This window comes from Scleropages formosus, chromosome 1, assembly GCF_900964775.1.
Source record: "Scleropages formosus chromosome 1, fSclFor1.1, whole genome shotgun sequence".
In the NCBI taxonomy this organism is placed as follows: domain Eukaryota; kingdom Metazoa; phylum Chordata; class Actinopteri; order Osteoglossiformes; family Osteoglossidae; genus Scleropages; species Scleropages formosus.
Genome location: NC_041806.1, coordinates 20,352,590 through 20,376,722, shown reverse-complemented (window position 1 = coordinate 20,376,722; position 24,133 = coordinate 20,352,590). Strand labels below are relative to the sequence as shown.

General features: G+C 43.2%; 1 protein-coding gene across 1 annotated transcript in view; it reads left to right on the top strand.

The window, feature by feature from the left end:
* oca2 (oculocutaneous albinism II) overlaps positions 1 to 24,133 on the top strand; it is a 94,746-nt gene that overhangs the window by 43,894 nt on the left and 26,719 nt on the right. Inside the window, exons 15-18 of the mRNA XM_018749891.2 lie at positions 9,018 to 9,150; positions 13,308 to 13,455; positions 14,728 to 14,785; positions 15,239 to 15,347. Of these exons, the coding sequence (XP_018605407.1) occupies positions 9,018 to 9,150; positions 13,308 to 13,455; positions 14,728 to 14,785; positions 15,239 to 15,347 (448 nt within the window). The remainder of the gene's footprint in view (positions 1 to 9,017; positions 9,151 to 13,307; positions 13,456 to 14,727; positions 14,786 to 15,238; positions 15,348 to 24,133) is intronic.

The following is a 24,133-nucleotide window of genomic DNA, read 5'->3' as shown; positions in this document are numbered from 1 at the left end:
CAAGCTGACATTACAGCTTTATTCAAGACTTTTACAGAACCCAGCCACGTCTGTCACCTTTCCTTGTCAAATGCTATAGCCTGCCTTTCTGACCAACAGATCCTGTGCCGTACAATTCCCCTGTTCCCCATGCACGCTCAGAAAAGAGCTAATGTGCCATTATACAAAGTGGAAGGGAGCGAAAATGCCGGGCTCCACTTTCCAATACAAGTTCATTTATTCACAGAACCATTATCCTGCCCACAGTGTCTGTGCACTTCCGACATTGTCAGCTAGTAAAGACACAATGAAAGCACAGAGCTCCTTCAGTCTATAGTAACTGTGTCACGTGTGGGATTAGCGCTGCTTTGTGGTGCAGCATCTGTCAACATCTCTGACAGCAGAAGCGTTTCTTCATTCTTATTGAGCATCCGCAATGGTATTCTGGTCGATTTCTTACTTTTTCAATTTAACGTCCTAGAAGCCACCTGGTGCTTTAGGTAGGTTTGAGGGTGCAGGTCCTGGGTCGCACTGGAGCATGAGAGATCTGCTTTGTTTAAATAAGACAGATGTTAGCAAAACGGCACGGGCAGCATGGTGGTATAGTGAGTAGCACTGCTGTCTCACAGCACTTGGACATAGGTTTGATCCCCGCTCAGTCTGTGTGGAGTTTGCATGTTCTTCCTGTGTCTGTGTGGGTTTCCTCTGGGTGCTCTGGTTTCTTCCCACAGTCCAAAGACATGCTGTTCAGGTTCACCCGTAGTGTATGTGTTCCACTGATGCATGGATGAGTGACCCAGTGTAAGTAGTGTAACTAGCAGTGTAAGTCACCACAGTGAATAAGGTGTGCGGGCTGACAACACTACATAGAGTTCATTGGAAGTCGCTTTGTAGAAAAGTGTCTGCTAAATAAATAAATGTAAATGTAAAACGACACACACCTCTGCTAACGAAAGCGAGCACCCGGAAGAGCGGAGCTGTTTTTCCCTCAGCGAACAGCATCCTGTAAAAAGAGGTGCTGTGACACAGACATGAAAAGCCAATGACAGTGTTGTCAGCATCGAGATGTGACATACAGTATGTCTCACGGAACTATTTTGACACTTTACTTCGAGGAACGATATTTCAGTTCCCGCAATAAATCAGTTTTTTTTTTTTTTTTTTAAAAAAACAGTCATTAAGGCAGAACAAAACGTGAGAGCGTGACATGGGTAGCGCCGCTCCACAAACACTTATTACAAAGACAGCACCCATGAAAACCTTATAACCTACAGTTTTGGACATAAAACAGCTGAAGAACGTGATGCAAGTCCTCACTCTACATGTCGTCATCATGCAAATGATGTGCTGTCCATTGATGGAATACCTTCGTTTTTAAAACACTGTTGACATTTCCTTCAGGTCGGGCTGTTGTCGAGTGGTGCGCTGTATACAGCTGCGATCTGATGAAATATCGATTCATTTGCTGCTTCGATTTTGCGACTCCAGCCACCGCTGACGCAAATGCCACCCTCCGTTGATGCCGTCGATGGCCGCTGTCGCTTAATCTCATTTGATTGGTAGCGTTGCCAGTTGGGGTCGGATAGGCCGTGTGGTGTTAGATGCGGATTTAATATCCGGTTTGGAGCAAAGAAGAGCCGGCGTCGGTGTCTTTGAGGACAGTCGTTTTGACGCTGGACAGACCACACACACTTCCCAAGGCTGCTGTAACTGTTGCACTCCTTGTGTGAGGGGATCCCTAAGAAAGATTCCTGTTGAAGAAAGACTCTTAGGGGGGCAGCGATGGAAGAGGCCGGTAGCTGCGAGTCCACATGTTAGCGTGTCTTTCAGTGACTGACTCTGTGAATGTGCGAGTTAAGGTTCAGCTTCCATTGTACAAAGAAATCTGCAAGACGACACGTTTCATTCATTCATTCATTCTGCGGATAACAGCATCCAAAAAGGTTCCACTGGCTTTTTCTTGTACATTTACTTATGTAGCAGACGCTTTTCTCCAAAGCGACTTCCAGTGAGCTCTACGTAGTGTTATCAGCCCACACAGCTTATTCACCGTGGTGACTTACACTGCTAGATACACTACTTACACTGGGTCACTCATCCATACATCAGTGAAACACACTCTCTGTCACTCACATACAGTATGGTAGAACCTAAACAGCATGTCTTTGGAAGGAAACCAGAGCACCTGGCAAAAATCCACACAGCTACATGGAGAAGAGGCAGACTCCACACAGACTGAGTGGGGATCAAACCCATGTTCTCTCGCACCACCCAGGTGCCATGAGACAGCAGCGCTACTCACTGTGCCACCGTGCCGCCCTAATGCTATCGATAGCCTGCTTTCAGACACCCTAATTACCCCACCTAGCCCCTATTTCCCTGCCTCTGTGGCCTCTATGGCTCCACCTCTGGAGCAGGGGGAGCTTGTGCCTGTGCCTCATCCTCCTGACCATCACCCACGTATATAATGGGTGAGCGGGTTCACATGAGATGGAGCAGATTGCGGACAATTACAGCAGATTTATAATATTCCAGCATTCCCTTGCAAGTATAGCTTTATGATCCCAAGTTCTTAAACAGAAGACTTTTTGGAGCTCACTTTATGGCAGTTTTTAAATATTTTACCAGATATCCTAGAAGCATATTTAATTGTTCATCCTCTGTAAAGCACTGCATTTACACTGTGTGCTGAAACAGTGTGTATCCTTCCTTATGAATAAAGGAACGCTGCTATGGAGTGGCGCGGAGGTGGGTGTTGTGCGGTGCCGCCACCTTTGGACCCGAAGACCCTCGTTTGAATCCCACCTCCTGCTGTAGTGCGCTTGAACGAGGCACTCACCCTAAATTGCTCCAGTAGAAATGATCCAGCTGTATAAATGAGTGCGCTGTTTTCGCCTACGTTGGAGAAAAGTGTGGCCTAAATGAGTAAATATTTTGTTTTGGGGAGAAATGGAAATGCTGATGCTCTGTAAACATTTACCGGTGTATTACTCTCTATCTGCAAATGATTCGCTCTGCACCGGGGATAAATTCTGTACGTTACAACGTAGAGCAGCAGGAACTATCCCGTGGTTAAGGACTTTTACTCCGACAGTTGTCTCTTCAAGCTGAGAGAGGGCCTGCTATTATACCCTCATTTAAGGTATCTGAGTTTCTCCTGGAAAATGATATAATAAGTTGCTTTGGATAAAAGCACCAGCTGAGTAATAAGAGCAGTTACAAAGCGCCAACTGTACATGGAGCTACTAGTATATATTACACAAACTTTTAATTTTTTTCCCCCACATGCTCCTCATTACGCTGCGTGCGATGCATTTGACTGTTTGATAATGAGAGAATCTGGCCTTCGACGCCCATTAATGTCAGCCGGGTGGCGCGCGATGAGCGAGAGGCTGACCCGTAGCGCACGTCGGTGATGTTTGTTCGTGCGGATGATCACTCGCTGTCGAGAGATCAACCGATTCCGCACAGTAAACACAGATGGGGGACCGGGACGCAGGCTCGCTGATCAAAACCGATGACCTGTTTTTGATGCCCACAAGATTGTGAATTAGTGATGCAATTGCTGAGGAAGCGGTGCAATAGAGTGACAGTTTTCCCCGTGCCTTCACCTCCCCCCCCGCCCCCCTTGGCTCCATGGTGAGCGGAAACACAGACGACAGCGTACGATGGAGAACGTCCAGTGTGACAGAACTCCAAACCCCTCTGGACACGCTCGCAAAACCTACGGTCACCATTTATTACACAGATGCTCCTCAACTTACGATGGTTTGACTTGTGATTTTTCGACTTTACGATGGTGAGCTGGCGATAGACATTCGGTAGAAACCGTACTTCGAATTGTGAATTTTGATTTTATCCTGGGCAAGCGATATGCGGTGTGATACTCTCTCGCGATGCTGGGCGGCGGCAGCGATCCGCATGTCCCAATCTGCCACGCGGTCGCTGTACAGATACCCCCCTGTATCTACGTTGTGTTTTGTGCATCCATCATGTCACAAAAATGCCCTTCTTTGTCTGCTGCTACTGGTGGGAAGAAGAAGAGGAAGGCAATTACTGTTGAGGAGAAACTCAAGATAATTGCCCAGCGTGAAGGCGGCACGCCCATCATGGTCATCGCACGTATGCTAGGCTATGATGTTCAGTAGGCTAGGTGTATTAAATGCATTTTCGATTTACGATATTTTCGACTTTTGATGGGTTTTGCGACACATAACCCCATCGTAAGTCGGGGACCACCTGGACTCGTTTTTGATACTGTCATGCCCACGACCTCGTCGCGACTCCGCGCACCTGTGGATGACCAGGGAAACGGAGCGTAAAAGGACGACGCCGGACCGACCAGATCGCGGAATCTCTTTGAGCCATCAGCTCACCCTCGCTTGCATTCTGCTGTGATCTGGCCTGCATCCCTGTTTTCCTCCTCGTCCTTGTTCCCATGCCTGTTCCTATCCTCCCCGATCCCAATCCCCCGTCTCCTTGTTCGCTTCGTTCCCTGACCATCGGCTTTGTTTCCGGGACTACGACTTCGGATTCTCCTTGTATTGGCATCTGCTCACCCTGGCAAACGTGACAGATAAGCAAGGTCCACACAGTGTGTAAACATATATGGCAATAGTAAACATGATTCTTTACATCAGCGGTCCCCAACCTTTTTGGCACCAGGGACCGGTTTCGTGCAAGACAATTTTTCCACGGACCGGGAGGGGGATGGTTTCGGGATGATTCAAGCGCATTGCATTTATTGCGCACTTTATTTCTATTATTATTACATTGTAATATATAATGAAATAATTATACAACTCACCATAATGCAGAATCAGTGGGAGCCCTGAGCTTGTTTTCCTGCAACTAGACGGTCCCAGAATGTGAATCACCTGTTGCAATGAACCTGTAATTTAAGTAGGACTCTTGGTATTTTCTTTTAAATGCAGCTTTCTTTTTGTCTTCTGCTGTCTCATCATTGGGTCTTTCCCCCTTTTCAAAGAAGCTCTCCAGCGACGTTTGTTTTTTACTCATTTTGGCTAGGGTTAGCTTGTGGGCTTACCAAAGCTGTGACTGAGACAAGTGCGGAGTGCGGGAAAGAGGCGCGGACGGAAATGGTAAATGAAATAATGGGCGGGCCACGCGCGGACTAAAATAAGTGTCGGATTCTGTCTTAAAGCCTGCCGCCACATGCAGCTTAACTGTCACTTGCCACTCACTGATAGGGTTTTGATATGAGTTTGCAAGCAATTGATTTATTATGGTCTCTGCGCAGTCAAACCTCTCTGCTAATGTTAATCTGTATTTCCAGCCGCTCCCCAGCGCTAGCATCACCGCCTCAGCTCCACGTCAGATCATCAGGCACTAGATTCTCATAAGCAGCGCGCAGCCTAGATCCCTCGCATGCGCAGTTCACAGTAGGGTTCGCTCCTATGAGAGTCTAATGCCGCCGCTGATCTGACGGGAGGCGGAGCTCGGGCGGTAATGCGAGCGATGGGGAGCGGCTGTAAATACAGATGAAGCTTCGCTCGCTCGCCCGCCGCTCACCTCCCGCTGTGCGGCCCGGTTCCTAACAGGCCCGGGTTGGGGACCCCTGCTTTACATATATAGCTGATCGCGCTATATGCGCAGTTGGTAGTGTAGTGTTCAAAGTCGTTGCTTTTGGATCCAAAGGTTGCAGGTTTGATCCCCACCTCTGGCTGCACTACCCTTGAGCAACGGGTGCTTACCCTAAATTGCTCCAGTAAAAATACCCAGCTGTAGAAATGGGTGAATATTGTAAGTTGCTCTGGAGAAAAGGGTCAGGTAAATGACTTAATGTAAAATATTTACTGAAATGATTCTTTCTCAGCGATGCAACAGTAACTCCCTTTTGATGTTGCCCTTTCGGTGATTTTCATTGCACTGGTTTCATGGCTAAAGTTCTTCCATTGAAGGCTGATAAATATACAACACTCACCCTTCCTGAGAGAATAGGTGTTCACATGACGTCATTCTGAAAGCCTCTATCCTTTTCTGTACCTTCAGTCGCTGCCGTTGCTTCATTTTAAACAAACAATAATGAAAGTGTTTTTTTTTTTTTTTTTTCATAATCAGGGCTATGAGACTGAAAATGTGTTGCCGGCTACTGATTGCTGGAGTTAAGAAAAACAGCCTGGTTTAGTTGTCCGCTAAGCTCTGATCATCTATTCAATCCATGCAGCAAATGCAGCCTTAATGAATGGATAATTGAATGGAACATACTGCATTCTATGGCTTAATGAAAGCGACTGTGGCAATATGGGCTGCATAATGAGCCTGATGTTTTTAGATCAAGACAAACAAAAGATACACATTAAGTTGCTGCCTTGGAAGGAAGCGATCGCCCATTTCTTGACAGAGATGTGTCAAATATAGAGGCGACAGTTTGTCACATTGTCTCTGCTCATTACTATAATTCTATCGGCACAGCAGAGTGTGTGGGAGGTTTTTACTGTAATCAGCTACCAAGGTCCTGTTTCTCACCCATAATATATTTACATATATTTATTTAACAGATGCTTTCGTCCAAAGCGACTTCAAATAAACTCTGTGCAATGTTACCAATCTTACTGACCAAGGTGACTTACACTGCTAGATACACTACTTACACTGGGTCACTCATCCATAAATCAGTGGAACACACACACACTATGGGTGAACCTGAACAGCATGCCTTTGGACTGTGGGAGGAAACCAGAGCACCCAGAGGAAACCCACACAGATGGGGGAGAACATGCAAACTCCACACAGACTGAGCAGGGATCGAACCCCTCTCCTCTCGCACCACACAGGTGCTGTGAGACAGCATTGCTACTTTCCCCGCTGTTTTTCCAAACCTTTGCCAACACGCTTCAACCACTTGTGTGCTTGGTCTTGGTTCAAATGATGCACCGGGGTCCATTGAACCTGTGTATTGTAGATTTGTTGTACCTGTCATGTTACCCTCTGGAGTCGTAATGAGTATTTATTTGATTCCTTCAGCTGTCAGCTCAGATGTGTGTCTCACCGGACCTACTGTGAGTCCTTCTGAAAGCGTGACCGGGCTGTTGTCTCTGAAGACATGAGTTGAGTCTCAGGTCAGGCTGGATCTCTTTAAGTACCTTAAGTACCATCCATTGACGTCGGTCCAGAAGTAGACAGTGTCCCTCTGTTGTTCTGGGTGGGTTCCGGAAATGAAATGATGGAGTGGTGTGAGAAACAGATGAAAAGGGTGATAGAGCGGTCGAGCTTTGGGAGCTGCAGTCGGCCTGCTCTCGCAAAGGCTGTGATCACGACCGAGTCAGGAGGGTGGCGGTCGCTCTGGTCCCAGTAAGCGCACATGTCCGGAACACGAGCGCGTGAGTGCGAAATTGAGGGACGATGCAATAAGGGTTTGTTTGAATTATTTCTGTATTATTAGAAACGCTTAGCAGCCATTATTTAGGAGCGTGATTGTGCAGCCAACGCTGAACGGAACCCGAACGGAGCCTGTGAAATAAAAATATCTTGGATTCGAGCAATCACTTCGTCACCCTGTAGGGTAGTTTTGTATGTGTAACTGCAGTCTTAATAAACACTGAGTGTTTCTTGGCTGCGAGAGGTTGCTTAGCATTAGCCCCCCACCCCACCAACATCCTGTGTGTCTCTGTCTCTCGCTCTCTCCCTTTCTCCAACTTCAGAAGTCCTGCAGAGGTCACTGTACACCATTTATCCCTCTTCCCTCCTTCCCCATGCTTCCTTGTCACAAAACATCAGCAATATCCTGGCCAGGGAATCGCTCTGTCATCTCCTGGTACAATCTCCTTCCCTTTGTCTGCACCCCTAGAAGGAAAGCTTGCTACTCGAAGTTGCCATTTGTTGAACATGGCAGGCTGCAAACCATTTTGTTTTTGCTGGTGGAGAAGGGATTTTTTTTTTTTTCCCTGTGCTTTTCAGCTGCCTTTCAGACAGCGACGCTTTCAGGAGCTCGGGTTTCCTCAGGAAGCCAGAGCCGAGTCGCTGCCAAGCTGGAGCCGCGTGGAGCTGAATTATAACAAGGAGGCTATTACCATCATCCTACTCTCCATTTATTGAATTTTCGGCTTTCTTCGTGCCATTTCCCAGAAACAGAAATAGAAATAAATCTGTGCATTAAAAGGATACAAAATCCCATATTACCATACTGTGCAATTTACAAACCCTATTCTGAGATAAGCCTTTAAGAGACTCATTATTTGGATTATATTTGAGAGGAAGGAAATCTATTCTTTATGAATGTGTCCATTCATTTGTGATGACATCACAAAGTTAAATACGCTCTTAGGTTTTTCTTGTGTTGCTTTTCCTCTCTCTTGTGTGAGGAGTCTGCATGTTGCCCTTGTCCTGACCATGGTGTCCCTGCCCAGTCAGGAAACAGGGCCTTGCACTCACATTTGTTGGGTTATGACAGCATTGCTCTACGGTATTACTGAACGAAACCCAAGAAGATGCATTCTGGAAATGGGGAAGCAGTTGTTTTGCAACTGTTGTTGATTCCTGAAGTCACTGGAAAAGGGCAATTTCCATGAGAAGGTCTTTGCGCAAGTGTTCAGTGCTCATTAGTACTTACTATTTACTCATTATTTTTAGTGGATTTAAGTGTAGCAAACATCATGCTTTTAATTGGATACAAGTGATGAGTTTAACAGCTGATGCTTTTATTCAAAGTGGATTATAATTCTGTCTACTTAAATTAATCTGACATCTTTCTCCAAAATGACTTATAATGTTAAGGTACTTAAATATGTATCCATTTATAAAGCTGGGTAGTTTTACTGGAGCAATTTCTAGGGTAAGTACCTTGCTCAAGGGTATTACAGCTGGAGGTGGTAATCAAACCTGCAACCTTTGGGCCTAAGAGTAGTAGCACTAACCACTATACTACTAGCTGTCTCCGCTTGCATGTTTGCTTTATTCCTTAGGACCTTTCCTGGTACTTTAACACCCTTCAGGTTTCTAGAGCTGGCGTACAAGCGGAATCACAGTTGCCCCAGTGAGTGCGAAAGATGACCGACCAGATATGTTTTGTGTTCCAGGGCATTGACTTTGCTGCCTTCACTGGGTTCATGCTCCTGGGGATCTGCCTTGTTCTTCTCACTTCATTTCCTTTCCTGCGATTGCTTTACTGGAACAAGAAGCTCTACAACAAGGAACCCATAGAGATTGTTGGTGAGTTGTAACCTGAACCCATCTCTCTTGCGAGGAACTCTGCTTAGAAATATCTGTCCACCTCCACACCGATGTATATCAGTGGTATTGAACCTAGAGATAATTTCCTATCCAGCTCAGAGGTTAAACCTCAGTGATTTCTATGCTCATATCTACACAGGCAGATTGTGAAAAGAAATCCCTTTTTTGTTTAAATGTCTTTCACAGTATTGAATGCATGACATTTACATTTACATGTATTCATTTAGCAGACGTACATCTCATATTAAATACAATGTGTTCACTATATTAGGAGAAAGAGACACATAGATGCAGACGTGTGATTCTTAAATGCAGTTAGTTTATTTCTTTCCACCATGAACCAATGTTCATCACATGAGTAGCTGCATGAAACTTTATCAGAATATCCATGATTCCTGATCACCTTCCTAGTAATAATTTTTTTTTTTGAGATACATATAAACATTTACTACAGGAGTAGCTGTGTAAAGGTTTATCCAGAACATTATCTTAAAGTTATGGTGCCTGAACATTTACACCTTACATGAACTTATGAGATGATGGGCAAACTGAGTCTGGAGGAGGTGAGTTTTAAGGTCCTTTTAAAATGTAGACAGAGATTCAGCAGTTCTGAATGAGAGGGGGAGGTCATTCCACCACAAAGGAGCCAGAACCGAGAACCTTCGTGCTTTACCTTTTGTGCATGGGACCATTAGACGGTTAGATACGGAAGAGCGTAGCAGTCTGGTTGGGGTGTAGTGGATGATCAAGTCTTGTAGATGCATTAGCATAATTCACATATTTCGCTCCCGTATAATCTGAAGGGAGAAAAATAATCTTTTCACAACACTGACCTAGATTTGTGAAAGAACATTTAAAATTTTGAACACTTTACTCTAATGATATAATTTAGCTTCTGACTGACTTTAACAGTCAACAAAACGTCAAAGAAGCTCATAACATTACTTATTAAAAGTATCAGCCTTGCTTGTGACTTATGAAAACTGTTCCAACTGTTTATTTGAGGAGGAGCAGATTGTATGGTAAATTCATGGGGTGACCTCACAAAAACCTAATTAACTTCTCAACCCATCTCAAAGGGACTGTAACTGGCATCCTTCATGTCCCCTTGAAATAGACACTGACCCAGTAAACACTGTGCCAGATAAGTTTGGATAAAGGCCAGTATAAACTTTTTGGAGACTTGGAAAACAGTAGCATTGCTGTTCCAAAGCACAAGACAGCATCCGTTTTCAGGCATTAAGCAGCTCTTTGCAGAAACCATCACTTGCTTGAAATAGGACCACCTGAGAGGAAAGGTCTTGTGTCAGTTTTGTACCTGCTGTCTACAGCACCTTTAAAAATCCCCCCCCCCACCGAGGCTTTCTCATGTTTTATTGTTTTACCACCTTGAATCACAGAGGATTTTATTAGACTTCTTTACACTGATCAACAGCAGCCCACTCTTTAATGTCAAAGGGAAAACACATTTCTACAAATCGATTTTGAATTATTTATAAATATGAAACTCAAAATAACTGGGTGCATAAGAATTCACCCCCTTTATATTTATTCATTTAGTTCATGCTTTTTTTTCCTAAAATGACTTACAATGTTAAGGTTACAATTATTCACCCATTTATACAGCTGCCTAATTCTGCTGGAGCAATTTTAGGATATGTAACCTTGCTGAAGGGTACTACAGCCCGTTGGAGGGAGTGAGCCTGTAACCTTTAAATCCAAAGGCAGTTGCTCTAACCACTACACTACCAGCTGTCCCTATGGGGCAACCTTTACTATGACAAATACATCGTATGTTGTACATACTACTTTTTAAACAAGTACTGGAACTATGGGAGGAGGTACGGTGACGTAATGGACTTCACCGGGTGCTGCTCTCTAGGGGGTCTGAGGTTCATGTCCCGCTTGGGGTGCCCTGTTATGGACTGGTGTCCCATCTTGGGTGTGTCCCCTCCCCCTCCAGCCCTATACCTTGTGTTGCTGGGGTAGGCTCCAGTCCGCTGTAACCCCACTTAGGACAAGCAGTTTCCGTGTCTGTGTGTGGGGAACTGGGATTTGAGAGCCTTCATTAGGTCTGAACATCACTGTATATCTCTGGGTTATGACTGGAGCACCTCCTAACATTGTACAAGTGCTAGTGTGAGTGTGGCTTTTGCTGCATTCTGTTACCCTGTAGAACGGGATGTTAAATTATATTAAGTCCTGCTACACGGGAAGGTCCACACTGGTCATTTCTCGTGATGTCAATCAGTGGTCTACCCCATAGCCCAAAATAACCTTTTATTTAGTCTGCCATTAAGTCATCAGTACTTACCTGTCTTACAATCATCAGACAGTGTAGAATCCTGAAGTTGGTCAGCTGTGGCTGAGGTGTCCCAGAGACCGATAATCTCACACCAAGAGCTGGCTGTTTTGATAATGAATGTATATGAGGCGGTGTCGTTTGGCGATGCCCTTGCGTGCTCGGGGGAGGTTTAATGCCCTGCCCACCTTGTATCCCTTCCTTTGATGAAAGAGCTGATTGGTGAGCCATTCATGGGGGAAAAACATCCCAGACTCATATCTCTCTTAGCAGTAGGGCAAGCTGCAGTGTGCCTTGGAGATAGTGCCGCGGCCTCTTCAAACAGCCGAGATGCCTGCTGTGTGGAGCATGTCCGAAGCGTGTTTGAGGCAGGAAGCTGTGCCAGGGGGTGAGGTCCAGTCTGACTGCAAGAACATACAAAGTGACAAGTGCACCAGCCTGTTCAGTGCTGCATGGGATTAATAGCCTGTGGTTCGGGCTTGGCTGTGGGTGGATGGGGAGGGCCGGTCGGCTTCTTAGACTGGCGTTGGCTTAGTATGCACCCAGCTCAGTAGTGAGCACATGATTCAGATTAAACCCAAAAATCTATAATGCACACCTTGGGGAGACCAGGGTCTGTAAATTGCTCACCTTCGATCCTGCAATGACATTGTCCAGGAAGCTTGTCGTGACGCCTGTTTGCAGAATAGCTTGTATTTCCTCCCTGATCCCAGTTACATCCTGTTAAGGGAACCACCTTAATTACATAGCAACCTCTTGACAACGGGCTACAGGCAGTAGCGCCTCGGTGCAAATTGACACCCACGCAAACACATCTGTATCACTGCGGCCTTCACCCTCAGCCTTCCTGCATGTAAACCTTCTTCCAGCTACTAGAATAAGAACCTTTGCTGGGGGGGGAACTAGGCAGCCATGATATAAACCATGATGCCACCTGTCCTGTTACTCAAAGCTGAGGTCCTGCTGCTCTTTTGCTTTTGCCTATTATTGTTGATGCAACCATGGTGAACCGTTTGTTTTAAAACTATTAGCAGCCAAACGTCTTTCCTTGATTCAGTTCACCTTCTACCAGTGCAACATAGAAATACTGGGGTCCAGACAGAAACCCCTCGGACAAAACATTCTCTTTTGAAACACAGAGTAGGACAAAACCCTCTCTGTTGAAGTGTACACGAAAGTAGTAAATAGATAGTAGTAAATGAAATAAACCTTAACACTCAATGATGTGTTTAATATTTCTTTATTTTTCAAAGATGCAATGTGATGTTTTTTAATTATGCTTTTTTTATGATTGTACCAATAATTTTATGTTGTCAAACAGTGGGCTGTAAATTTATAATGCAAGTATTAATGTATGCTACAATACAATACTTATGATGCCTTCCTTATTGCAGTCTCAGTATATAATAAATGTAGTATTTTACAATCCAGAGAAGTGTTCATAAACTACATATAATCAGAAGAAGAAAAATTTTGTTAATTTTTTGTCCGAAGGGGGTTTTGTCCTACACTCAGAAATACAGAATACACAGTACTGCAAAATACAAAAGAAAATAAATAGTAGGGTAAATGCAGAGTAATAAATTGTAGGAGCAGATGCAAATGGAGGTTAATGCCAATGCTTTTTGAACCTTACTCCCTTCCTTTAGCTGCTCTGCAGAAAGAAGGAAGGAAGCATTCCTCTGAAGTACTGTTTAATACACAGCCACGATATCGAGGTGGAGGAAGAGGGAATGGAGAAAGACACATGTGCCTTGTTTCCGTTTTCCTTCTGCGGGTATGTTTCTTGAGGCGCTTTCTCATGGCCGGCTCTCTCTCCGTGACTCCCTTGCAGAGCTCAAGCACGAAATCTTGGTGTGGAGGCAGACGGCGCAGCGCATCAACCCAGCTAGCCGCGAGGAGACCGCTGTCAAGTGCCTTCTGATGCAGAAGGTGTTGAACCTGGAGAGCCTCCTACGCAAGAAGCTAAAAACCTTCCAGAGGTGGCTTGGCTTTCACTAGGCTTTCCAACGTAGCTGACGCTTTTACTCAAAGCAACTTCATTGTTATTTAGCAGACGTTTCACTCTAAAGCAATGTACAACGTTGAACTACTTACAATTTTTATCCATTTATGCAGCTGGGTAATATTTACTGATGCAGCTGAAGGTAAACACTTTGATCAGGGCTCCTACAGCAGGAGACTGGATTTGGGCTCTTCTAAAGGTTGCCTAACTTTCACTAACCTTTAATATCAAGTTAATTAACTAGCTGACACTCTTATCCAAAGCAAATTTAAGGCACAGTTAACACCTTTGCTCTTTGCCGGTGGATATGGATGTATACACCTACAGAAGCAATTCGCAAAATTCGTTATTTGACATCAAGTCTTCTGTTCAGCTCTCTCAAAAGGACTTTTTGGTCATGACTACCTTTTGATTGCAACGTTGTGAGTTTTTCACCGATATATCCAAAATGATTCGCACATGTTTGGTCGTGTCAGATTAAACTTTCACAGGATCAATAATGTATGGTTGGATTTCGTTAAAGACTACCGACGCCGGCTGAAATCGAATTAAAGTTTAACGGTCTTCTGTACACGCCGAGCTTCCCGTGTCACTTTTTAACTGACGCTAGTGCTGTGCTTTGGCTTGTTCCGTGAGGATGAGCTTGTGCCATAACACACGGTATGTTGATTTTAGAGTGTGCGTCACATCTCATCAGCAGCCTGTGGAATGAGACCAGTTAAAACACTGTATTTTTTGGGAGTGCTGGAATACTTGGGAAACTGAGGAGTTGTGGAAATTAACCTTCTGTCTAAGTGCTGGCAAATGCATGGCAGACTGACAGTAATGTGCAAGCATAAATGGATGATTTACCAGTGACTTGCTGTTATTTACATTTAGTCATTTAGCCGATGCTTTTTTCCAAAGCAACTTACAATGTTAAGGTTACAATTTACCCATTTATACAGCTTCGTGCTTTAACTGGAGCAATTTAGGGTAAGTACCTTGCTCAAGGGTACTACAGCCGGAGGTGGGGATCAAACCTGCGACCTTTAGATACAAAGGCAGCAGCTCGAACCACCTAGAGTTATCATTATGAGTTATATATATGTTATGTATTTGTTATAAGTTTAGGACTGAGCTTGAGGTGCAAATGTTGGTAATGATCTACTATTATTATTATGCTATTATTAGTACTATTATGTCTTGGCTGTCGTTTTTTAACTTTGTGTTTGAAGCCTTGGATAATGTGCTTCCTTGTTTCTTTCAGGCAAATTTCCCAAGAGGACAAGAACTGGGAGACCAACATTCAGCAGCTGCAGAAGAAGGTGAAGGAGTATATAATGTGTTAGGGGTAAAGTACAGGGGACTATGTCACAAGGAATGAAAACTGAATCAGGCCAGCTGTGAGGCAGCAATGCAATCACCCCATTAGTTGCTGAAGAGATCATTTAGTTATTTACTTTTGATTTCTAATGGTTTCCTTTGTAACCGCCATTCCATAAAAGCAAGGATGGTGGACACAGCGGGACACAGAAGTTGTTTTATTGAGGGCCATTATGTATTTTATTTACTTTTCAAAACTGTACAGATTTAAAATGTGAATGTTGCTAGTTCAGGTGCCAGGAAGGGTCCAACCTGAACAGAGTACAGCAGTTAATTCGACTACGATACTGAAAGTACTCATCTGTAGAAAGGGCGTGAAATTTGTCGCCGGCACTTCCGGGAAATCACAAAGAGCAGCTTTTGTTGTATCTTACCTATTATTTCCCCTCTTACAGCACAGAATAACAGACAAGACCCTGTTGGTGAAATGTATAACTGTCCTGGGGGTGGTCATTTTCATCTTCTTCCTCAACTCCTTTGTGCCCAGCATACATCTCGATCTGGGTAAGTTGAGGCCAGCCCTGTCATTGTCAACAGCATTCAGTGATTAAGAGCTGTCCACCCTCTACTTTTCGGAAGCTGCAGTGCTGTTGTTAAGAGTGCTCTGTGGCCCGTTATCATATAGCACAATGTCCTTTTTTCCTCGGCAAGGGCTTTCGGGGTAAAGTATGCTTCAAAAAGTTATCGCTGCATGAAGGATCCAAGAAATTGCATGTACTGTGACATGCAAAATATTTGGTTGAGCCTGGCTGTCTGCTCTACAGCTGGGAAAATTTCAAAGGTCATTGTACTACACCTGCCAGGCTGTCAGAGCAGGTGCCTCCAGGTACTCCAGAGTTTCTCTCCAAAACAGGAATGATTAAAACTCATGAAAACTATTCCTATGCAGCAATGAAATTGCATTTAATGTGTGTGCAATAGGATTGCTGAGTAAGTCCATCAAATTAATATCAATTACGTTGACAATGAGGGATTTTTATGTGCTTGCTGCCCATGGCGTGCTGGTGTTCTTCAACGCATTGTCATATCTCTGTGCCAGTAGGTGATCCTCATAATTGCCAGTACTAGGGCTCAACAAGGCAGTTTTCTGTCAACCACCGGGGCTGTTTTGGTGCCTTGTTTAGACTATATATACACACACACCACTGATCTTTCCATGAAAGCCTTGTGCAGATGAGCCATACTTGAACATATCACAAAGAGTGATTCTGTTTAATCATGCAGTTTTAACAGCAGGCAGTCAGCTCCGGTAATTAAACTTTTACTTTCCTGTTGTGAGTCTGGAACGCTTTTCTGACAGAAGGGACAGTCTCCTAATTTTACTTTTATCGTGGAAGACCCATCAAATCATGGAGGACCAAAGCTTGAAATGCAACTTTCTTGTGGTTGAACCACTTAATTTAACATTGGACTGTAATATCAACGAAAATACATCGTAAGACCCTTTAAAGTATCTATAAGGACCATAAAGTACCTATAGTACTATAAAGTACTATAGTATTTACTATACTATATAGTATACTATAGTACTATATAGTACTATATAGTTCTTAGAGATACTATAAGTACTGTACAGTACTATAAAGTACATGTAAAGTAAGACTTGAAGTCCCTCTAACACTGTCATTATTTTTTTGCATACCAGATCTTTTTGTCCAAATGGACTTACAAGTTTCCCCTTTTTCATAGCCTTTTTTTTTTTTTTTAAAAAGAAAGCCAACAATCTTCAGTGCAGGTCCTTCACTTATACGAGGACTCTTCCCTTTTTATCGTTCTTGATTGATAGTTTAAGCAGCGTTGGTCATATCTGCCATTTTCAGGACCCACTAAACAGCTTTTAAATTCATAATGCAATGAAATATTTTGCAAATTTCATTCTCGCTCTTGTGTCCCCCTGAGGACTTGATGATATCTCCCTTTCTGAAGCTGACAACCTTTATGATACTAGATGCAAAACCCCTTTTACACACCCTCAGTGCTGCAGGCTGTAGTGTAATAATGATGAGATGTTTTGTTAATTACGATTCCTGACCTCTTCTTCACTGTGCGACAAGGACTGACTCCGCACCACCCACGCTGATGCACTGCTCAGCGATGAACGCTACACTTCTTTCCTCATTAGTGCATGCGGTTTAAGATCAGAGGTCAAAAATCCAACATTGTGCTTATTAATTTCAGTAAGATATTTCGGAAATGCGCTTTAGTTGATGTTGAAGTATTTTGTTAATGCTTTTATTCTGTGTCATCATTATATTGTTGATTAATGAATTAATACAAAAGGTACCAGTTTTTGAGATGGAAGAATAAAAGACAACATAATATGTAAACTGCCATATCACATACAATGATCAGCCACAACATTAAAACCACTGACAGGTAAAGTGAATAACATTGATTTTCTCGTTACAATGGCACCTGTCAAGGGGTGGGATATATTAGGCAGCAAGTGATAAATAAGAAATATTAAATATGATATAGTATCGAATATATTATATATAATTAACATGTTTAACATATAATGTTAATAAATGTTACATATACAGTTACAGATGATATATGACATATAGCATATAACATACAATCTAAAATACTGTTCCTTGTGTGCTCACACGTAACTTGTAAACCAGGAAGATGATGCTAAATATTTTTTTGAGCTACGTCTCAAACACTCGGAATTCTTAAAAACAAAATGGGACGCAGTCCCTACCCCGGCCAGTCTGCATTACACCTAGTTTAATGATGTGAACCCAGGAGTATCTATTATCATTTGATGATTCGCATCGGATTTTAAGAAGGTGTCGTGCTTTTTAAATAAATCACAGCGAATAGGTGTTTGAGATACACTTTGCTGGCTTGGGATTCTCTTCATTATCAATGACAAATGAGTACATCTTGTTTAGACTCCTTTAAAATGCACTTTTTAATTGGACGGGCACACTGTGGATTCTCTCAGGTTTGGAAAGCACCTCTTGGGGAAATCATTGGAGACAGGAAATCAAAAGCCATCATACTTATTGTCCCATGTCAGCTCTATCGACGGTGGCACTTTGTTCTCGGGTGGGGGATCTGTCTGTGTGTACTTTGCAAGTCTATGGCGGTGTCCTCCTACACAATCTGAAGTCTGTCGCTGTAAGTTGGCCTAATGTTGGTGCTGAGATCAGAATTTATTTAATGTCAGTGTTTGCTCACAAAATAAGGTTTATTTTAACTTATACAATTTTAAAACTTTGTTAGTAGCATACAGGAGTTCACTCCAGGCCCTTGGTTTTAAATTTGCTTTATTATCATTTAATAAGTCAAATATTATTCAGTATATTAAAGAAACATTTTACAAGTAAATTTCCGAAGAGAAAATACTAAGAAAAATTATAGGCTCACTTAGGGAAAACTAAACAATTCTAGAACCACTTCTTCGGAAGCGTTTTTTTTTCCCGAGGAATGTTAAGTATTTAAAACTAAAAAGAAAACTATGGAGACACACACACATTTTCAGAACCACTTGCCACACACAGGGTCGCGGGGAACCAAAGCCTACCCGGTAACACAGGGTGTAAGGCCGGAGGGGGAGGGGACACACCCAGGACGGGACGCCAGTCCGTCGCAAGGCACCCCAAGCGGGACTAGAACCCTAGACCCACCAGAAAGCAGGACCGTGGTCCAACCCACCGCGCCACCGCGCCACCGCACCCTCTTACTATGGAGACATAAAGATGTAAATATATGTTTGAGAAGGCTATGGTTTGGTGTAAACTGGAAATAATTCCAAAAATATGTGGTTGATGTTCTGGAATTTGGTGCCGCATGATTACCCAAACTGAACACTGTTGTCATTGCCAGGACAGACGGACTGGAGACAGGTGAGTGCTGGACTCAAGTGCGGGTTTTATTTTGTGACTGGGTTCGTGGGACAAGGCAAAACTCTTGGGTGAGGGACAGGCGAAAGTCTTCGGGGCGCTAAAGTCACCATGCAGGCAAGGCAAACTCGATAGTTGCTGAAAACAGGCCAGGGTCAAGAACCAAGAGCGAGGTAACCAGGCAGGATGCAAAGAGCACGAGGAGAACGCTGAAACTACAAGACCACTAGGGCGATTGCAAGAATCCGCGTCGTGGCTTGGATTCGGAGCTCCTTTTATCCCTGGGGTCATCAATTGGCCGCATGTGTTATTGCTCCGCTTGCCCCGGGGGCATGACAACTGTGACCTTTGGCTCTTGTATTTTATTAGGTGTCTATACTGTATGTATTTTCAGTTTCTTGGTGTACAGCTTCTGTTTCTATATTGGTCTGACCTTTTTAATTAATAAATTAGTAAAAAAATAAATAAAAACCTCCGCGACCCGGCCCCGGATAAAGCGGAGGAAGATGGATGGATGGATAAAAACCTAAACAAATAAATCTACATCTGAGAAATGCCATGGTAATATAATGTGGTCTCATGGTATCGCCAAGTTAATACCATGATGCATTTAGCAATGTTTGAGTATCGGCTATCCTTTCCACACCTATTTGAAAATGTACACTTGTTTAAATGTCACCATGGATACTAAGTTTTGCAGCATCCAAAAAAGGACTGACCCAATCCCACCTCCTATTGTCTCTTCCCTTCTTACAGAAGATTATAGGAACAACAGCACGGTGGATGCAAACGCTGTCACTCATTTATTTTACCATTTCATGCTGTAACCGGTTCTAATTGGCACGTCGAATCCTCAAACCTGCCATTAGCATGCTTTGTGCCTCATTCCTCGGAATGATTGCCTGCTGGAATGGAGGCCAGGGGGCCTGAGGATGATGCCCCTAACATAATAGCACAGCTATTAGGTACCCATTATATCAACTGGCATGCCAATGGCTGCTGTCATTGGGGCTGGACATGAGATGTAATGGTATTGAGATTACTGTATGTCAGGTTCTGCAATGAGCAGGTGTGCTTTTCCCTATCAAAGCTCTTAATTTGGCAAAGTCTTTCTGCCACTCTGATAATCTTACTTTCACGTAATTCTGGCATGTATGTGTACTGATGTATAATTATAAATTCTGCTGCCTTCCTCTCAGAGGAGCCTACCTGTAACATCGCAGCCTGTCTTGGCATTCTGTCACTTCAGCCAAAGCAGTTTAGGGATACCGCTGATCACATCTGACTGCAGCAGGTGGATGCCTGATGGCAGTATATTTTTCATCCATTTGGAGATGAAACGGTGTGCTGGGATGCTTCCGATTGCCTTCTGTGCGTGTATTCCTTCAGATCAGAATAGCGTTCCAGTGGTCAGCTGCGTCAAGCCTCTTTGCACATTTTTTTTAAACAATTTTTACAGCAAACTCAGCTTTTCCATTAGCTTCTGGATGTTCTGGTGATAGTATTATGTGCTCAAAATCCAAATCTTTACAATAGGCCATATGTTCTAATTGGTTTCGTGTGTGACAGCATGTGCTGGTGGCCAGCGCCAAGTTCAAGATTTCAAAAATGAGATTTATGGTCCACAATGAGTAAAGGGTCTTTTTCGAAATCGTTGAATAAATCCACCGATGCATCTGTCAAGTATGTGTTGGTTTTTCACAAAACTTTTTTTCAGAAGATAACAGGGTTAAATGCAGTGATCAGAGGGTAGTGGTAGAGACACTGGCAGACAAATAGGATGCTCAGAGACTCCTCATTGTGTGAGGACGTGTAAGTCTCTTCAGCAGGTGTCCTGAAGCATATCTAATCAGTTGACCCTTGCATTAGGTAACGCCGAGTCCAGTTTTGCTTGAGTCACACTGCACTGTGACGGGCTTGTCCACCTCGTTATTATCTCTGCATGGGTATTACAGTATGCAGATGCTTCGTTTCCTCAAATGGAAATTGTGAATTGGGAGGCCAGTGCCAGACTGCCTGCTTGTCCACCTTCTTAGAAGAAACATTGCCAAGTAAGTTGCAAGGCTAATGAATCGCTGATGTGTCTTGAGAGCTACAGGTGTTGGCATATTCAAAATGACCATCAGACATTGTGACGTCAGTATGTATCTACTCCTTGTCCAATCTGCACTGTATAAATGAATCTTGTGCACATGTGAACACATCAGGGAGCTTGTACAGAATGTCATCTACCGTTGGAATAATGCTTTTTGTGGAGGGTTGAAATGTTTGGGGTTGCTGGTGTGACAACTGTGACCGTGCTGCTGATCTACTCTGTTGGCTCCATTGCATGGGCAATGCATCCTCATGCTTATTGAGTAGGGCTTTCAGGTTCTGCTGTTGAGCCACAAGTATATTCCATGGGGCACACTGGATAGCTGGTACATTAGGAACTAGTTCAAAATTCACTTCACCTGGGATTGACTTCATGGGACCCTGAGGAAGACATCCTCAGATAAATACTGTATATGAATAGGTCTTTAGTTTGCGGTCTTTCATAATGTTGTTCAGTTGTGCGGAGCTAGGCGGATAAAATGCATGTCATGAGTCCCAAGAGCTTTCGTGTTGATCCAGAGAGCAGTGGTTTTTGGAGTACATCTGCAATCTTGAATATCAGCTTCTTTGTTTGTCCCCTCCCCACACACTTTGTTATAAAGTGCATCAATGACTTCATTAGCTTGCTGGAGTATAATTTTATCAGGGTGTTGCTTGGTTGCACCTTTGTTCTAGGTGCTGGCTTCATCCTGTCTGCAGGACACTTCACACTGCATGTGGGTCCTGACTCCAACTGACTGGGCTGTATCTTGTTATGCATTTGGAAGTTTACAAACCACTTAAATGCTCTTGATCCCACTGCTCCAAATGACTTGGGTGAATAAATCATTTTGGTGCTCATGTGCTTCCATATCTGTATCTTCTGCCATATGAAATTTTAGTGTATCGTGCCTTTTCTTGGACAGGCTTATTTTGGCAAAGTGATTTAGAAAGCTGTATTGCTTGGGCAACTTCCAATAGGTGAACCGATATTCTTGACCTGGGTGTATTACCCCAGAATATACTGTACAGCAGGGCATCCTAATGGAGAGATCTCATTGTCCCAAATATGTGGATACTGCTTGTTTATTATATATTAATTTCTCCACAATGTTTACAGAATAATGATTAATTTAATCTGTTTTGCTGTTAATTGTGCTGTAAGGTGCAATTCTATGGCACCCGAAAGGCTGGGATGACTTTCTCATAGCAGACAGCACTGTGTATCTTTATTAGTAATTCCCAAAATTACTTTGACCATATGATATCTTTCAATAGCCAATACTCACAGGTTGTTGCCTTCTCTCTGCCGTGTCATGAATTTCTCAGTGTTCTCCCCATCTTTTTGCCCCAGCTGAACATACTCTGGGGACATGATGGAGTGGCAGGTTAGGCCTGTGCCTGCTCTCTGGTGGGTCTGGGGTTTGTGTCCCACTTGGGGTGCTTTGCGATGGACTGGTGTCCCATCCTGGGTGTGCCCTCTTGTGCCCTGTGTTGCCAGGTTAGGTGGTGGCTTGCCGCAACCCCTCTTGGGACAAGTGGTTTTAGTCGGTGTGTGTGAATACACTCTGTTCAGAAAGTTTTTTTTTTTTACAGCTTGAAATATGGATTGCTGCTGCTCTACTCAGCTGCCCAGTATCATGAGAGAGTATTGTACCATATATTGCTTGTCTGGGAAAAAAATCAAAGTCAAAATTCAAAGTACGGTTTCTACTGAATGCGTTTCGCTATCGCACCATCATGAAGTCGAAAAATCGGAAATTGGACCATCGTAATTCGGGGACCGTCTGTATAAGTAAGAGGCACATAGAGTGCAGTACATGTTTCCTCAAAGCCATGCACATCCCGGACGGATATCGTAACATCCACTTGAGTCACATTATACAGATATTAGCTCCTTACGAATCTTGGTAATAGGGGAAAACTAGTTTCATGCGGAGGACCTTCTTTATATCAAAACTTGTAAACATAACATCAGAAGAGTAAGAATACATTTCATTAACTATGGTGTGTATTTGAAATAGCGGATTCCGCATGGGTGGATTTTCAGCAATGAATTATGTTTGAATGCTAGAGGAAGGGTCTGTATTATGCAAGTATTTAAACAGTAAACTTTTAAGGTAGTGAAACTCAGCTGATTATCTTAAGTGCCATGTCTTCGAGGTGTTCAGGGAGGTGTATTTAAATGGTGTTTAATGGATTAATTAAAACATTTTCTTCTAAAATAATTGCTAGCTAATAATTCTCTTTCCATCTTCCTTTTCAATGGGACACTAATTAAGTTTTATTAACTTATTAAATGAAACCCCTTATTAACTGCAAAAGTGCCCGTATCTCTAGTTAGTCTTGTTAGGGAGTAGCAGTTGGCCTAAAACCCCTTGGGGCTGTCGCTTTCTTATTATAATACCTATGATTTAGGTTGATCAGATTTCATGTCAGGGGTTTAGCACATACTGTAGCTGAGTTTTAAATTAATTGTGACTGCTGTATCAAAACAAGCACAAGTTTAGCTGGTCCTCAACTAAACTGCAAGTAAACCTGAAGTACTACCATGCTGCCTCAGGGGTCAGGTGGTAGTGTAGTGTAGTGGTTAGAGCTTCTGTCTTTGGACCCGAATGTTGTAGGTTGGAATCTCACCTCCAGCTGTAGTGCCCTTGAGCAAGGTACTTGCTCTAAATTGCTCCTGTACATTTAGCAGGTGCTTTTCTCCAAAGCAACTTACAGTGTTAAGGTTACAATTATTTACCCATTTATATAGCTGGGTAATTTTACTGGAGCAATTTCGGATAAGTACCTTGTTCAAGGGCACTACAGTGGGAGGTAGGGGTTGGATCTGAAACCTTTGGATCCAAAGGCAGTAACTCTAACCAGTTCACTAGTAAAATTAGCCAGCTGTATAAATGGATAAATAATTGTAAATAGATTAACATTGTAATTCACTTTAGAGAAAAACATCAGCTAAATGAATAAATGTGAATAAAAGTTACTTGAGACAATGCGGCTGCAAAATAATGACATATTTTATTATTTACAAGCTACTTCATTGCTCTTTGAGTCCTTGCAAATATATTAGAGCTGTATATTATTCATGTATAATAATAAAAGCCAGATAAAAAGCTTCTATTGCATTGATTAAGTTTTTTTTTTCTTTTGCATGCCTCACCGCTGGCCTGCAAACCACTGCGCACAGTGAGCAACGGCACCGTTGCCTGTGCAGCCTGGGCCTCTAAGATGTACGTCGCTTTGGAGAAAAGCAGTGGCTGTTATATTGTTGCTGTGCATGTCCTGGATAAAGCTTTACACAGCTACTCCTGTAATGTAACATAAATGTTTATATGCATCTCCCAAAAAAAATAAATTACT